Source organism: Leptonychotes weddellii, chromosome 7 (assembly GCF_054177405.1).
Source record: "Leptonychotes weddellii isolate Sample4059 chromosome 7, ASM5417740v2, whole genome shotgun sequence".
NCBI lineage: Eukaryota > Metazoa > Chordata > Mammalia > Carnivora > Phocidae > Leptonychotes > Leptonychotes weddellii.
In genome coordinates this window covers 4,504,822-4,522,633 of record NC_138375.1, presented here as the reverse complement: position 1 = coordinate 4,522,633, position 17,812 = coordinate 4,504,822, and the positions used below count along the sequence as shown (strand labels likewise).

The following is a 17,812-nucleotide window of genomic DNA, read 5'->3' as shown; positions in this document are numbered from 1 at the left end:
TTGCGTAGCTGTTTAGGATGTGTTCTTCTTAGGGTCAGGATCCTGGGAGGGAGCCCGGTGACAGGCTCCCTGCTTAGCGGGGAGCCGGCCTCTCCCTCTGCCCCTCACCGTTTGTGCTCCCCAATTAAAAAAAAAAAAAAAGTGATCCACTTCGACCGAGATGTAGAAGGAACAGTTTCCCCAGAAAGCGTCATTGGTGCCAAGGGTCACACACCTGGCTTGTGGGATGCGGCGCGGGGCTAGTCAGCGGGGTGAGGAACCCCCCCCGGGCCCAGAACGCGGGCAAACACTGTGCTTCAGCTGCAGGTCTTCTGTACACAGCAGCGGAACCTCGCCTGCATTCTGAAGTTCCCGAACCAATGAGAACCCGATTCCTCACTGCTCTCCTTAGAAAGTTTAAGAACACGAAATGGCAGAAGCCACCCTTCTCCGGAAAGGAAAGCACACACTCCAACACAAACACCAACTGGTTTCCAAAGTTTATTAAAAATCAAAGAATAGAAAAACTTTACATAAAAATATGTCAATTTTAGCTTCCACATTGTTGTCCACACACACAAAAAAATCGAAACATGATATCGTTTTGTTCAACCTGTAGTGCGTGACCACCGTGGTAGCCAGGCCAATTCATTCGGTTCACCATGACGGGGATGGAGCATGGCGCCTGTGTCTGTGAATCGAGCTTTAAAATGCACCCCCGCGGGACCCTTGCCCCGCAGTGGTTCCTAGATGTAGGGTGACAGTCAATATTGCTAATGTGTGGAGATTAGTACAGGCCTACTTATCAGTTTTTATAAATATTTCTTTATCAATAGATTCACAATTTAAATATCTTTAAATATTTTTGATAACTTTCGATCATCAAGAACTGCAGACAACATGTGCTACTCTCTTCTGGAAGGCCCCCCGGAGAAGCCGTGGCCGGCAGCCGCGACGGTGCTGGGGGGGCGGGGGGGGCAGGTCCCGGGGGCAGAGGACTGCCGGCCGGGACGCCGCCCCCAGGCCGCACTCCAGAGCTCCCCGCTCTGCACTTTCATCAGGTGTCATGGTAGATAAGTCTCTCGACTGGACCTTCTCCACTAGTGGACTTCAAAGACCAACCTACCTGTAGTGTTCAGCAGGGCCAGAACCCCCCATTTTAAAAACGGGAGGTCAGATGACCTATGAGATGCAACTAACACCAGGACAACTGTGGCGCTCCGAAAACTCAGGGACGGGCAGGATGGGTGTAGGACAGAGGTGGCCATGGCGGACAGCACTTGCATAGTATACCTGGATGCTTCTCGAGTGGGGCACCCGCTGCTCCGGCCCCACCCCGCGCCGGGCTCTCCCGCGATGCGCCACGAAACTCCCCACGGTGCACTGAGCAGCTCAAGGACTTCTTGTAGATTTGCTCTTAACAGAACGAATGCATACCGCTATACAGATTCCTCCACGGAATCAACATAATTCCTTTCTCCACATTCCTAAAACTGGGTGCCCTTGTCCGTGCTGATATTCACCGGACCCCTCCTGACAGGCTGTGTGACTAAAACGGACTGAAGCACTTGAGAGTTCACTTTTTTTTTTTTTTTTTTTAAGATTTTACAACGTGACAACCCTTTCTCCCCTTAGAAAGTTTTACTTCTGGCACTTTAAATGCTGGATTTGTTGTCTACTTTAAAAGAACCGAAAACCAAAACCTTAAAGCTCTGCGGTCAGAGCGAGACAACAGACAGGCCGGACGGCAGGGCCGGCGGGCAGCTGGTCGGAAGGCTCGGGAGCCGAGCCCCTGCAGGGAACTTGGCTCCCCCGCCACGGACGGACGGAGAGGCCTCGTGTCTGACCCAAAGAAAAACACAAAAGGAAACCCCGAGCCCCTCACTCCGGTGTTGGTAGCGGTGTTCCTCAGACAACCAGCCAGCACGATGAACCCAACTTAGAAAATGCGACTCGGGAAAGGACCTACGCTTGTTTAAAAAACCTCCTCCCTTAAATATAACTTATGTGAAAATATGAATTAAATAAAAATATCTGAGTTATTGCACAAATCATAAGTTTTCAGTATTTACATAGAAAAACAGTTCTGAAATCCGAAACAAAAGGTGAGGGCAGTGACACAATGGCGACCTCCCAAGCCCACCCGCTGGGGAAGGAACGAGAACGGGGGCTGGTCTCTGCTGCCCTGGCGGGCGAGCCACGAACACACCCCGACCGCAAAGGACCCAGACCGGCCGCCGAGAAGCGCCGCGGCCGGCGCCCTGTCCGAACCCGCAGTCCCCGGTCCAGACCTGCTCCGTCCGGCACTGGAGGGAAGAAGCCCAGGAAGGCAGACACAGCGTCCACGCCTCCTAAGGCTTCACAGATGAGCACAAGGAGCTGTTCTTGAAGACGGGCGCGACCACCACACAAGGAACATGCAGAGTGATCAGCGGCGGGCAGTCCGCGGGGCCCGGGCCGACGTGCTGGGTGCTGGTCTCCGCTCCGGGCTGGGCGCCGAGGCCGCCCGGCCGAGTCTGTGCAGGAGCAGGGGGGCCGGCGGCGCCATCGGGGCCATTATCTGCTCAGGCTGACGGGCAGGCTGTCCCGCGTGTGCGTGTGCTTTTTCCTCCTCCAGCCGGTGCGGTTGTACTGGTGGTGCCCCCGGTTGCCCACGGGGGGCCGCACGCCTCCACTGCCCACAGAGCTGTACGTGCCAGGCTGGCCGTGGCTGTGCGAGCCTTTCAGGGACAGCTTCACGCCGCTGTGCTGCTGGAGAGACAGAGGGGTGCAACGTGGGAGGCTGCCCCGGGGACCCAGACACCGCTGCTGTGGGGCCGGTCGGGGGCAGCACGCGCCCCCCGGAGACCGGGCCCGAGGACAGTGGAAGCACACACTGCCACATGCAGCGTCCACGTGGCCGCGAGCAGGCAGGAGCGAGAGCCATGCTTCCGTGTCACAGTGACCACTGCACCCGGGAGACAGACGGGACCCCGCCCCGGATCAGAGCGCGCACGCACACGCACGTCCGGAGACATGCACCCGGGAGACAGACGGGACCCCGCCCCGGATCAGAGCGCGCACGCACACGCACACGCACGTCCGGAGACATGAGCGTCACGCTTCTAACTGGTCTGTGCGTCCACAGAACAAAGAGGGGCCCTGGTTGTCTTTCCCGCACCGCAGCTGTGACGTTCTGCAAACGCACGCAGGAGCTCCATGGCCCAGCAGGCTGGCGCTCGAGCTCCCTCCCGGGGGCCAGGGAGGCTGCTGTACGCGCCGGGGCTCCTGTGCCCACAGCCCCACGCGAGGCAGGCTAGCAGAAAACACAGCCGCTTTCAGGAAGGGTGCAGAGCAAACAAGCAGCGCAGGGGGACGGAGAGGGAAAGCCGAAGTGCGATTAACGAAGGTGCTTTCCCGTTCGAGAAGTCATCACTCCCCCGTGAGTATTTCCGGCAGGCCAGCGTGAGACGCCGCGGGTGCACGGAAGACCCCATCGTGCCCGGAGGGGCGACTCCAAGGAGGAACGCTCTATTACGTAGCTCCAAATAAATGTAACAATCCGGCCTTAATTACGCGGCTTCAGAGAGCCAACCCTGAAGCACTGAAAATTTACTGGCAAAATATGATCAGATAAGCAACAGAGGAGCTGACTGGAGTCATCGAGGGGAGGGTCCCCAATATCGCCGGAGCCCAAGGGAAAACACCCGCCTTCGGACACTGCACCCTGACCCCACAGGCAGACGTCCGTCACAGCCCTCAGAAACATTCCGGCCCTTCAAGGGCACAGGGAATGAATACCGACCTGCTTTCCTACCACAGAACAGTTTCTCGTGTACAGAATCTGGACTTAAGAGAAGCCACAGGGGCACCAACCAGCGCATTCACAGGGACCCCACTGGAACCAAGAAAGCAAACCCCATGCAGGCCCCCCGTGCCCCAGGTCACACCGGCACTGTTCCTAATGGTATCATCTGCTTCTTGAAAGCCAAAGTATGTGGCATATAAATTAATTCAACAGATAAATGGGAAACAAAATGTGCTTCACTTTGAACCTTATTTCCAACTTCCGTTTTATGCTAACAAGTTCAATGGAAGAATGAAGACAGATGCTTAAACTGTATTATACGGGAAAATAACAAAGTTTCAGTCACCACAAAGAAAAGCAAACATGAAGCTGAATGATGAGAAAGCAAGTTCCCTTTTAAGCCACATCGCTGTGGAACCCTGTCTCTGGCGGACAGAGCAGGAAGCCCTGGGCTCTGGGCCCCGGGCCCAGGCCAGGCGGGAGGCCTACCTTGTGATACAGGTGAGGGCTCGAGAGCGGGTTGGGAGATGCGGACGGATCGGCCGCGGAAGACATGTGGTGAACAGCTTTCAACGCCGGAGCTCCTTCAACGCCAACTTGTCTGCACGGGACGGGGGCCACCCCCAGGGTCGGTGGAGGTATCGTAAACCTGGTCTAGGAACACACCGACCAGAGACTTCCATGAGGCACCAGGCTGACAGAGGTCCCCGGTTCTAGTGCTGAGCCCGAGAAGGGAGGGCGCTGCTTTGGAACAGCCATTTGCAAATAGGCTCATTCACATAGCTTGTGTTTTACTATAACCTGACAGGATTTGTTCTGCATCAGAAATATTCTACATTCTGGAACAGCAACTACAATAGAAAGTATGCCCAGTAACCCAAGTCATGAAACCTCGTTACTCATTGAAGACCAAGCAACAACTCAAGTCAGTCCTCAGAGTAACACCTGTCCTTCGATCCAGGACGGGAGGCCCGACGCTGGTCCAAGCGATGGCCTGTGGAGGGATGCCGGCCCGCAGAGGCGTCCTGGGGAAGGCTGGCCCCCTCCCTACTCCCCCTGCCCCTCTGGTCCCTCTAGTACTTGTACTTCTGCATCACAGGGGTGCCGATGGGAACCCCTCTCAGACCTCCGAGAACTGCACTGCTCACATCTAGGCATCCTATGCATCTGCCCCGCTGGAGACTAACTGCGGTCCCCCACTCCGAGGCAGTGGATGGAACAGGAGCTGGGGTCTCCCATATGGTGCTCCAGAGCACATGCAATGCCTTCCTTACGCTTTACCAAAGGTCCCCACCGGGGGCTGGAGCGCACTCAGGCCCTCTCCTCAGTGGGGGCTTTGCTCCCCCGGGGCCCCGTGTCACCGGGGTCTGCCAGACTCACGTCCCCAGCTCTCAGGGCCCACTTCATCCCGAGCGGGGCACTTCGTCAGCCCGTGAGCTTCCCGGGAGAGAGTGCCCGTGATGTGTACAGGGGGTTACTGAGTTGCTCCAGTAGAAGTCAGGTTTGCAGTTTAGAAATAAAATGAGAGAGTGGGCCTCGAGCCTTGGCTTAAAATGTGAACGACCTTAGCTTCAGCCTCAACTTCTGTTAGCAAAGTGACAGATGAGACCAGGGCACCAGCAGCAGCCTGCGACCTGTCCCTGGAACATTTCTGGACTTCCTGCCAGAACCACGCACACAGCATCAGCTGGACCACTGCGTGGCGGCCACACTGGCTCTCGGGGGACCTGAGCCCCTGGGTGAGGTTAGGACCAATGACGGATTGGGGGACACTGCGGCCAAGTGCCTCAGCATCGTGGCGTCACGCAGGACCCACAAGTGTCTGGTGGGGCTGTTCTGCTGGCCATTGCCGCCCGTGCATGACAGGGGTGCGCTGCGCTCCGCCCTCCCCATGGCCCGGGGCAGAGAGCCAGACGACAGACAGACAGATGAGTCCGCGTGTCTGCTCGTGCCCACGTCTCTCTATGCTCAAATCACAGTCCGCACTGCAGAGAGGACCTTCCTTTAAAGGGGAATTAATGCGGTGGGTTTTTACAAATTCGTGTTCAATTGTGTGTGACTGTCAAATGGATACCAAACTGAATATTTTGAAATTATCTTTCAGGTTTCTAATTTCATCTAAACTAAAAAACAACCAACAAAGGACATATTCTAACAGAAAAAGCTCTATAAATACTGCCTAAAAATAACGTGAGAAAGTCAAAGTTTATACTAAAACTTCTCAAGAGTGTAAATGGGGAGACTCTGAGAGGAAGCAGGGACGGTGGTCCCTTCATGCCCGGGGGCTGGCAAGCACCAGAGTCCAACTGACGCAGGCCCTGGACCACAGTCTCAGGCTGGGTGTCAGTCATTTTCAGACAGACGCTCAACCTGGACCTTGTTGTCTAAAGCCCCTCAGAGCTTGAGGGCCAGGAGTCCCCTTGCTGCACACATCACACAGGGTGGGACCGAGGACACGGTCTTCCGTAGAATGACAGGAGTTACATTCTATCCATCCACAAAGCACGAGGATGTCCTACAAGATAGAAATGTACCTTCCAGAGATTTCCGAAGACCTATTTCTAATTCCAAGTACCAGCCGGAGCTAGAGCACCTGCGGCAGCTCAGACGTGGTTCCCAGGGGCCCGGCTGTGGGAAGGGCGCCAGCCCGCCGCGTACCTGAGTGTTAGTCGTCATGACCAACGTTCTGGAAGGAGCGGACTGAGCTTTGCCGCTCGGCACGGGCAAGGCGGTGGGTAGGCTGGCCAGCAGGGGAGTTGGTGCCTGCAGACTGAACTGGTAAACGTTGGGCGTTGTGCAGGGTGGCGTGTCAGAATCCTATGTAGAAAAGACAACAGGGATGGCCGTGGAGAGGCGCACCGCTTCTCGGGGACGGAAGCAGGACCCGCGGCGCGGCCAGCCAGACGGGCGCGAGCGCACGGCCCGATCTGCCAAGCCGCCCGCCCCCCCTTCAAGTCCTCTCAGAACTGAAGAACGTTCCGGTCACAGGGGACAGACACCTCACTTAAATGTTTCCTCCCCACACAAGCGTCTAAAACGCTTTCCGAGGAGGTCCGCTACAGCTGGGCCGTGAGCAGCAGGGCCGGGGTCCCCGACCGCCGGCAGAGGCTCACGGCGGAGCGGGGACTCCTCGGGGCCGTCTTGGGGCGGCGGCACAGACACACACGGAAGGGAGAGGAACCCCGGCTGGCGGAGGCTAAACAGCCCGCCACAGACGTTCCCCGGCAGGCACACTCACAATGTCACTCCCGGAAAGCGAAGACACGGAGGAGGCGGACGAGCCGGACGAGAGCAGCTGGGGGCTGGGCAGAGACAAGGTCAGGCGCTGGCTGTAGGGGGACTCCGGGTCTCGGCGCGGGGGCGGATCCCCCTCACATGAACTTATTCGCTCCTTTATCTTAATTCTGTTGTCTGTGGGGGCAACACAGCCTGGCTGAGGCACCTGGTGAGAGGACGGATGCGCACACCCCACCACACAGCCTCCGGCCACGGGGGCCGCCCAGCCCTGACATGCGGCTAACGAGACTCACAAACGCATTCCTCGTTTTACTTAATTTACTTAATTCTTAAAAGTGTGCTGGTTTCAGTTACTGGACAACCTTAAAACATGTCTGGAACGACCTGGATGTGTAAACAGATTTCTACTGTAAATCTCACGGAATCTAAACACAGAGCGCGCGTCTCTGGGGCGCTGGGGCGGGGTGCGCTGCTGGTACCCACCGGGCCTCAAGGGCACAGCACCGGCCCGGGGCCGGAATCCCTCCGACACTCTTCATACTGATTACATGATGAAATGTTGAATACTACGTTGAATAAAGTACATTATAAAATGGACCTTCAGGGGCGCCTGGGTGGCTCAGTCGTTGGGCGTCTGCCTTCGGCTCGGGTCATGGTCCCAGGGTCCTGGGATCGAGCCCCGCGTCGGGCTCCCTGCTCGGCGGGAAGCCCGCTCTTCCCTCTCCCACTCCCCCTGCTTGTGTTCCCTCTCTCGCTCTGTCTCTCTCATATAAATAAAATCTTTTAAATAAATAAATAAATGGAACTTCACCTGTTTCTTTTCACATTTTTAATGCACTTACTAGAAGAAACTTTAAAAGTCTGTGTGTGGCATGCATTGTATTCCTGCTGGCCTAAATCTCACCACTGTAAACTCTTACAGAAAATGAGGTGTTTCCTCAGTGAGAACAATTAGCACCGAGGGACAAAGAGACACTCCTGCTTCCAGGCGTCAGAAGTTCAAGAGTAACGCGACCGGACGAGCTCTCACCAAGCTCGGGCGCCGGGGGGGCCTTGCCGCCCCACTTCTCCTTGATCCACCTCCGGTAGTCGATCACTTCCTGAGTCACTTTGATGATTCTTCCTAGAGTACTGCAAAGGGACACCACGGGGAATGAGCGTGCTGCAGAGGGACGTCGGAGGCCACAAACCCTGCAGACTAGCTATTTTATATTTTTAACAACATATCACTTTGCCAAGTGAAAGACAGAGGAAGAAAGCTAAAATAATTTTACGAACTGTGTTATGATTTCCGATGCTTAAGCGCAAATGTGCTCTGAGATCACAGTATAGAAAAAGTGAGTTCACTTATGTAGACACCCTTGAACCCACAGATAGCTACTACAAAAGACTGTTTCAACCCAGTGCCTAAGCAGGGGAGCGCCCCCCGCCCTGGCCCAGCACTCATGAAGGTCTGGCACAAGCAGACGGTGCCCAGACTCTAAGCACCCAGCACAGGCCCAAAGCCCTGCCAGAAAGCACCGTGAGCGGGCAGAGGCACAGAACCCACGGAGAGCCGATCAGCATGCGCGCCAGGCCTCAGAATCCCCGTGCTGCACTGTTCTTCCCTTCCACTGCCCCCTCACTCCCTCCCTCCACCCCCCAATCCCACCACCTCCCAACCACGCAGTAAGTATTTCTCTCTACCAGTAAAAGTGTACACTGCAAAAATGTGCTGAAATGCAGAATGAGGGATGAGTTTGCAGAAGAGAGGCAGGGGGGGAGGCCCGTGGACCCACATGCACACTCCCTTCAAGCTCAGCTGTGCATCTTGAGGACAGCCTGAAGAGAACGCATCACATTCCAAAGTGTGAAAAGGCCAGAAATCACTTGCCCAAAATAAAATGCCCTGAAGAAACTGTCAAATCCCCAAATAAGAAATTTTCACACTGCTCAGCCACGGATGAACCAAACGTGGTCCTCATCGATTATTTCAGGTTCTACTAGAATGTGCCTGTGTACCCATTAAGAAACCTCACGGAAGCCAAGGACAGAGGCCACCGGGCCTGTGAGCCCAGGACAGTGACGTGTGACTTGCGTTACCTTTCAGAGTCTCTGTTGGGGTAGGACCTCGCGAGGGGCGACACGGCGTGGCTGAGAACAATGTAGGCGTAGTCAAACACCTGCTTCACCTGCATGGCCCCGTACGAACTGCGGCCAACATCGTTTCCTGAAACAGAAAGGTGGCTGTAGGACCCTTTATCCCGACGCGTGTGACCGTGTCACGTCGGTTCTCCAGCTGCGGGCCCGCACTGCGGACACACCCCCGGACCCCACCAGCAGAGCCACCGCGGGCACGTGCAAGCACACGGCTCATCACCCGCGCCCGTCCCACGACCGTCAGGGGCCGCAGGGCCTGACCTGCAGCCTCAGATCCGGGTCCACCTCCATGAGATGTCATTCACAGAGACACAGTGACAGTTCACGAAGAAGTCCAGCGACTCCCCAGGCGGCACCCACCCCAAAGAGCCGAGGCAGCAGCCTCAGACCGCGGCCGTGCTGACCGAGCAGCACCTGGACCAGGCACACTGCAGTTCAGTCAGCACCCGCGGGGCCCGCAGGAAGCAAGTCCTTCAGGGTAGAACGTGTCCGGTCTCCCCTCTCCAGTTTTAAGGACCGGGCGGGTGGCAGATCAGATGAAACCATCACTGAAGTCACCAAGTGAGCCTCAGTCAAGGAACTTAACTTTTAGTAACAGCAGTTTGGAGTTTTAATTCACATGTACTCATTCTTCACAATGCAAGTAAGCAGTATGTTTTAGGAGCCATTCTAAGTATTGGAATTTTCTTTTTCAAGTTTGATAATATATCCAGTGATAATGCGAGCTTTCATTTCAAGTACATTTAAACAGACATCAAAGACACTGGAAGTCCCTGCAATTTAACTGATCGAACACAAACAGATGTGAAAACATGTTCCTCTGCTGCGGGGAAAAGCCGTCCTGAGAAAGCATGGCATCAGTCCTGTCGTATGTCAACAACAGAACAGTCAGCAGGCTTCCTGTCACAGGGTTTTTAAGAAGTGAATTTCACACTCCAGCAGCCATTAAACAAAACCAACAAAAAATCATTAAATCTGAGGACATTAAAAAATATATATAGGAACTGAGTAACAAAAAACACCAAATACAGATGCAAAGGGACAAACTGGGGAGAAAAAAAGTACAGCATGATGACGAAGAAGAGGCAGGATCTCACGAAGTCACGAGGAACACAGCCCGGCAGACAGATGGACAAAGCACGTGAGTGCACACAACGGGAAGACGGGGCAGTGCACCTGGAGCAGACATCCTCCACCACCTTTTCTGTTACCTGTCCGTCACTGACTTTATCACCAACAGTAACAACAGTGTCTCACCTAGCAGGTGCTCAGTAAACATTTGTGGAATCGATAAATAAAAATTTGCTTCACCTCACTCATCATTAAAGAAATGCGAACTCAACGCACATGTACGTTGCATGTTCTATCAGATCGGCAAAGATGAGAAAGACCGTCCCTAACAGAAGGGGGAACGAGCACCCTTCACTATGCTCAAGGGAATAAAACCGGGGAAACCGTACACCACCTCGGATGGTCAATGCAGCAATCCTCACAATGGAACACACCTTACACACACAGGGAAGGGTTCTAGGATTTAATTAAAAACACAAGTCGCAAAACTGTTTGAATTACGTGATCCCCTTAATTAATAAGCTTGCAATAAATATTAATATCTGTGTAGGAAAAAAAAATGGAGAAATACACACCAAAATAGAAGGGGGTTGTGGCATTCTTTGCTTTTCTATGTGACATACTTCTTGCAAGTGAATGGTTTATGATGAATATGTAACAAATACTTTCCTAATCAGAAAAAATAAACTTTTTTTCCTTAATTTTCACTTTCTACATTTATCTGGTAAATTACAGAATGTAAACACATTCCAACTTCATAAGAAGTGAATTAGAAGGCATTAAAGACAGACTTCTGAAGGTGTCCCCATTACCTGTCAGGACAGAGGGGCCACCCTTGGCTGCAGGGACTGCAGACTCCCCCCACCCCTTACTCCGGGCGCCAGTCATGCCCCCAGGCTTGTGGCCAGTGAGGAGCAAGGCACTTACCAGGGAGCAGAGGGTCCTCAATGCACAGCATTGATGGTCTGTACCCACTGGTCATGGCTTTCATGATCTCTTCTTTGGCGATATAGGCACCTCCTTCTTTTATTCTAATACCGGTTTTCAAGTAATTAAAATTTCTTCCGTAGAGTTCAAAAAATTCTACAAGAAGCATTCCAAGGTTTTCATCAGCTCTCCGGGCATCAATTCTTGGATGCAACTGTAAAAGCAACAGATCCACCATTTGGATTCAAGTCATTTTCTACAGAAGACCGCATGCAACAAAGTCCGTTACCTCGTGGTCTCTCCAAGGACACACCATCAGTCACACCTGCTCACACACCAACTCCAGGAGGATGCTCCGGGTGGCAGGGGGAGGCACCAACAGAGCCTGGATAGCCTTTGTCAGTACAAAGCGTTCAAAAGAAAGAAAACCTTCTAATCTGAATTTTTTATTATACTTTAATTCTCCGGAATTCATAATCCATAGAGGGTCTTCCTACTAACACAGACCTCTGATTAACCTCAAGTTACCAAAAACTGACCAATAAGTAGACCGTATTCTCCACAATTTAGAGTCATCTAGGTGGTGAATGTCACGTCACAGATTCTAACCTTAGTCCCATTATTCCTGAAGACAACCCATAGAGGGCAGTATCAGACCGAACAGTGTGACAGAAAGGACTGTGGAAAGATGAATTTTAACTGTGTACAGGTGATTAGTGTTGTGTCATAATATTTACACCAAATTTACATCCCTGCTTGCCACACCGATTAGCACCAGCCTCGGTTCAGCACCGCGTTTCCTTCAAGCAGGGCATGGGCCCCTACTGAACCCCCCTCAGCCGCTGTCTGCCGACACCCTCCCAATCGAAGAGGCTCGGTGCAGACCTGTGCGGCCCGTGAGGACAGCCACCAGCCACAGGTGGCTATTTCTACTTAAATTAATGAAACAAATTAATCAAGAACGTAGTCTGCTGGCATCAGGCAAGTGCTCAGTCGGCATGTGTGGCTTGGGGCCCCCCTGCCATCCTGCGCAGCCTGCGGGCAGGCCAGCCGAGCAGAAGCTCTAAGGGACGGCGCCGTTCTGCATCCTGACGGTCACGTCCAAGGGAAAGCACAGTTCCTGACAGAAGTAAGAGGGCTGAAAACCGAGAACATATGACTCCCCGAGGAGAGGCATCTCCTGACACTCAGGAGGCTTTCGAGGGCTCACAAGCACTTGGCTTCTGAGGACCTGCCTGTGCTCGAGGCACGAGAGCAGCGGTCTCACCTCTGCCTTCCACAAAGTCAAACACCGGAGAGCTAGCCGGTGCGAGGCTGGGCCCTCGGACCTCAGGCGGGCAGGACAGGCTCAGCTTTGAGGCAGGACGGAGGGCGCCAAGGGGCGTGGCCAGCCAGCCACTCTGTGTGCGACCTTCCGTGGGGTCACCGGACTGCTGCCAGGACCCTATGGGGGAAGGGGGCAGGAGGTGCTGAGCCCAGTGTCCGGCGCCATAAAAGCAAATAGCAGGCATGGTAACAAGGCTACTGAAATAGTTCAAATCAGGAAAAACATGAGGCAGTTAAGTCAAGAGCGGCAGGTTGTATTTAGTTCAAAATAATGTCCAAAAACTAGGGAAAATGACTCCAAGGGCAGCACCACAGAGGAAAACGTGGACGGCAAAGCAACGGGATTAAACCATAAGAAAACAAGGGTGGGATTCCGTTTTCACTGTTCTTCAAGTATCTCTGGCAAAGATGTGCCACAGAAGTCAAAATAATGAAAGGTGGTGTAACCACTGCTTCCATCAGCCGTATTAAGGAGAAAAATGGCCAAATTTTGCATATAAAAGCCTAATAAGCCCAATCACAAATACAAAATTAATGATAAACATGGAGGAACAGCCAGAATATACAGGAAAGATTTTGTGAAGAACAGAGTATCCTTCATTCAAGAAAATATTAATGTTTCCATTAACTCAGAAACTATTTTATATGTTAAATAAATAATTAAGTTTATATGTTAAATAAAACTATTTTATATGTTAAACAAGTATCAGTATCATAGCATTTAACACGTATAGGTAGGTTTTCTATTGATGGATTGTTCCACGGTACTCAACAAAATAAGAGCCACATAAAATTTAAAACAAAATATTTACGTCTTGTCAATCTAAGAAGAAAGGCTCTCTTCAATTTTTTTTTTACCATATATGGTTCCCAATTTTTTTTCTGAGACAAATTTTTCATAAATCACAGTCAATAACCAAGAAAATCAGCTTTTTATTGTCCATCAAGGCATGAAAGACTACATGGACGGGGTCAAGTTCAGACTGACATACACCTGATGGATGGGACCAGAAGATTGCCCTCCCTCGAACCATTCAATCAACTACAAAAATAAGCTATAAAGGAGAGAAAGGAAAGACGTATTAATCAAACTGGTTTTAGTATGACAATCAGAAGTCAATTTCTACTAAACCAAAGCAGAAGAGTGCAGGGAGAGCAAGGCGGCTGGAATCCACCAAGCAATGGCTTCACAACATCAAGGGAGGATGTGTGCCTACGAAAGTCTCTAGAGGGAACACACACTCACCTGTAGAAAGCTAATGGCCATTAAAATTAGGCTGTAGGAGCTAATTCCACCTGTAAAAACTTCATTCAGGTCCCTCTGCAGGAGGAACTGTTTCAATACTAAAATCAAGTAAGGCAGCAATGAATATTTCTGTAAATTAAAAAAAAAAAAAATTAGTTAATATACCTTTAAAGATTTGTCACACAGCAAATTTCACATAGTAGAAAGAAAAGCTTACTCAATCCTCTTGTCACTTGGAAGGCTCTAGGCCAATCATCCTCAATTTTTAGGGGCCTGAGAATTAATTATGTGAGGGGCTTGCTAAGATCCCCATTGGGAGCCACATCCCAGGTCACGGTTCTGCAGGTATGAGTTTGGAGCAGCTCCTCCAACAAAGAAGAGCTCAGGGAGTATGGGTGAGTGTGTTCCTTCAAATTATTCCCCATGGCCTAGCTTGCTCCATGACAGGTGCAGGTCGGGGGGCAGGAAGGGGAGGAGCGGATACAGCCAGGAAGGTCCTGGAACTGATGTGCAAAACTCCAACGCCCAGAGGCCCCCAAGAGAGGAGTTGGGATGAGGGCAGATCATGAGGCGGGAAAACAAGAGCGGAAGAATAGGGAGAGCAGACTGAAGGTAACAAGGAAATGGAGAGAGGCTGGAGAAGAGGGTGTGGGGACAGTGGAAGCTTCTGTTTTCATGTTCTCCTGGGCACAGAAGTTAAGGGAAGCAGTTAAGGCAGACAAGCCTGCTGCTGCAGAGTTAAGGGAAAAACTGAAGGAACAAGGTCCCTAAACCTGTGGGAAGAGGCAGTATCCAGATTACGATGCTGGGGTTGCCTCTATAAAGGATTTCACCCCTCTCCCTAAGATAGGAGGGAAAGACCATCTGTTTAACTAGACCACACACCTGGTCAGCTCAATGAACAAGTCTGCTAGGCCATCGTTAGGCACTGAGACGATCCAAAGTAAGCAAACTATATCATGATGTATTCTACTTCCAATAAACTAAACTCGCAAATCAGGCGTGCTAAGCTCCAGGGACGGTCATTTTGTAATCGTGAGAAAGAACATTTTCACAAAGCTCTCTAAAATAACACTCAATAGGAAAGTAAATCTACAAAAGTTATATTAATTTCCAAGTATCTCTAGAAATAATATTGTAGGATAAATAATTTAACTGTACAGTCTTTATCGTTAAAGACTATCATTCAGGTTAAAGTTCCGCAAGATGCCCAACATAACCTGCCCCCCGTTTTGACAGTCCTAGCTCGCCAACGGCAGCACCTTCATGTAATTCTTGATGAGCTCCGCAGCCCGGACCCCAGTCTCCATGTTAAAGCTGATGTCGACTTTAACTTCAGTCTCCTGGTCCGTGAGTTTTATTATAGGTACCTGCAAAGATTTAATTGAAAAAACTATACCTTAATGGCCAACATTCACTGCAGTCTGGCATCAAAATGTTTCCTATGTTGTACAGAGAGGTTTGTTCCCTCACAAAAGAGCTGAGAGATTTTAAAACATGAGAAGAAAAGGGACTTTTGCCAGTGTCAACCTCATTAGTCCCTGGAACACAGGCCCCCCTGCCCCCCGCCCCGAAAACGGCCAGTGCTCACCTCCGCGCAGCCCTCCTGGCCTGACTCAGCCTCAGCCACTACTTTCGGGAAGGCCCGGGCTACAGGAGAAGTTGACTAAGTCCCTGTCCCCCCGGGGGTGCCTGATGATGCAGAGGGGCTCCAGGTCCCCAAATTACATTTGCAAGAATTTCTGAAAACATTCAGAGTAACTTCAAAGCCAGTTTTTCAATACTGTTTTGTGCTGATGTTGTTTCTCCAAACAATTCTACTTTGGGTTTTCACTAAGACAATTTAAAAAACAAAACCAAACCAAAAAACCACTTCCCTGTAAAACCAGAGAATAAGAAGCTATTTTGGAAATATTCTCATCAAAAAGACTCACCATCACAAGGTGCTCAAAACCAGCCTCATCAAAGCTGCCCCAGCAGCCATACAGACCACACTCCTCCCCACCCCCCACACAAAATTGTGTTCTTCCAGCAACAAAAGGCAAGACTTTGTTTCCTTCAGCCTCGAAGAAATGGAAAAGGATGTTCCCTAACCAAAACAAATGAGGTCTAATGAAAGGTTTAGGACACCTCACAGAATCCGGGGTGCACACCTAATCTGGCCGCAAACTGCCAAGGACACAGGGATGGGCAGCTGGTGGTGACGGCGACTCCTGGAGATCATCAAAACTGCCAGGACCGCCAGGCACAGTGAGCCACAGCAGGTGTGGTCCAGGAAGGCAGAAAACTAAAGGCTTTCCCAAAGAACTCACCACAAACTGTTTCAGAAGAAGCCCATACCTCTACAATATACTACCTCCCTTGCGAAGAATTCCTGCTCCCCATCACCACTGGGCACGGCTATGGAGCACCTTCCTCTCTACACTCACGAATGCTTTCCCGAAACCACTCCTGGTGCCCGCCTGCCACACACACACACTTTCCTATACACCCACAGGTTGATCCCCAGATCCTAGAGATTAGTAACAGCACCACAATACTTATTTTTCGGTGGTTGTTCAATATACACAAGCTTTCTTCTTAAACACAGCCCTCCCGCTGGGCCCCGGGGCCCTGGATGAGATGATGGTGGGGCTGCCCGGCACCAGCTCGCGATGACAGAAAGGGGCAGCAGAAGACCAGTGGGGCTCAGTTCCCCTTAAGTCTATGCTGGACCCCTAGCAGCAGAGGAGACCGTGTGTGAAAGCAGTTACTACCCGACACGGTCTGTCCGCCAGAATGCTCTGGAGCCCAGGACAACCAGGCCTGGCCTCTCCAGCTCCTCTCTACATCTAAACCAGGATACCTGCTCAGAGGCCGCCACTGCCTCGTTCTCGAGGAGCCAACACCACGGGACAAATGGCCGAGCCCCAAGAGGGAAGGGCTCGGGGGCTCTAATCACGACCATACAGCGGGCAAGTGACTTCAGTTCCTGAACCGTCTCTAATCTTGGACTCAGATAAACCTTGATGAGCACACAACAAAGCAGCCTCATCTTCCAACTTCTCCCCATGATCAAAGGTCTTTATATGGATAAAATTTTGAACAATGAAAGGAATAGGCGAGTTTTGTTTCTTAAATATAATTGGCAAATGGTAATCACTTTCTGTGCAGATACCATGCTCTCATCATCAACTGTGTGCGCCTGAACGGGCAGCACCTGAATGCGTCCTTTTCTTACGTCCTAACGAAAGCTCACTGATCATATTTTAGTGCCAAGTGCAGCATGATGCTCTCACAACCTGCAGTCGTTCGGATCGTCATGAAATAGGTTCTCAGCTGGTAATTCTAATATTCTAAATAGACACAAGTACATTTATATCAGAAGGAGAGGAGTCTTCCAAAGTGTAAGTTGTAACCCCTGCCAACAGCCTAAGCTAAAGCCACAGGTGACTCACAACTGCTGTCGAGTGTGAGAAAGCCTCCGCAGGGCCCCCCACTTACTGTAGCTTTGTCAAGGACTTTGATGGAGCACGGCTCGGCCACATTGTGCTTCCGCAGAGCTTGCTCCAACAGCTGCAGAGGAGGACGCTCCCACTTTCCAAAGACCACTAAGTCGATGTCACTGGACGGAAGAACAAGTGAGCGTGAAGCCCTGGTTCACATCACTCTCCAGGAACACACACATCTGGGGCAGACCAGTACCACGGCGTGCACACTCCCATCTCCTTCCAGGGCGCCACACACACACATACACACGCGCGCGCGCGCGCTTGAGGCCAAACCCTCTGAGGGAGGGAAGATGCACTTTATGAACTATCGTAACACAAGGATGTTGTGTTACAGCATCCCCAGTAATTGAAGAGGTTGAAATGAAAATGCCGGCCCCCCTGAGGCTTCCCGGCTCTTCCTTCTGTGCCGTCTACACTGCCTCCCTCTTGCTGACCGGGGCTTCCCGGCACCTGGAATCTGGTCAATTCCCTCCTGGCCCTGCCAATGCCAACCCCAAATTCTGAGAGCACAGCCTCTTCACAGTCCAAATGTTAACAGTGGATTAGGAGAAAGTAAGTTCTTAAGGAAACAATGCACATAAAACTGATTTGGGTATCGAGATAGTTCCT

The 17,812-nt window shown here is 51.6% G+C and overlaps 1 protein-coding gene across 2 annotated transcripts in view; it reads right to left on the bottom strand.

Moving 5' to 3' along the window:
- Window positions 1–466: 466 nt before the first annotated feature.
- Window positions 467–17,812, bottom strand: part of TENT4A (terminal nucleotidyltransferase 4A) — a 45,874-nt gene continuing 28,528 nt past the window's right edge. The window contains exons 4-13 of one of the 2 annotated variants that reach the window (XM_006735703.3): window positions 17,196–17,316; window positions 14,975–15,082; window positions 13,713–13,841; window positions 11,141–11,354; window positions 9,086–9,212; window positions 8,034–8,134; window positions 7,005–7,177; window positions 6,425–6,583; window positions 4,256–4,420; window positions 467–2,730 (exon numbers count right to left, since the gene is read on the bottom strand). In XM_006735703.3, the coding sequence (XP_006735766.2) occupies window positions 2,536–2,730; window positions 4,256–4,420; window positions 6,425–6,583; window positions 7,005–7,177; window positions 8,034–8,134; window positions 9,086–9,212; window positions 11,141–11,354; window positions 13,713–13,841; window positions 14,975–15,082; window positions 17,196–17,316 (1,492 nt within the window). In that variant the 3' untranslated portion in view covers window positions 467–2,535. The remainder of the gene's footprint in view (window positions 2,731–4,255; window positions 4,421–6,424; window positions 6,584–7,004; window positions 7,178–8,033; window positions 8,135–9,085; window positions 9,213–11,140; window positions 11,355–13,712; window positions 13,842–14,974; window positions 15,083–17,195; window positions 17,317–17,812) is intronic. The other variant, XM_006735702.3, reaches the window with a different exon arrangement.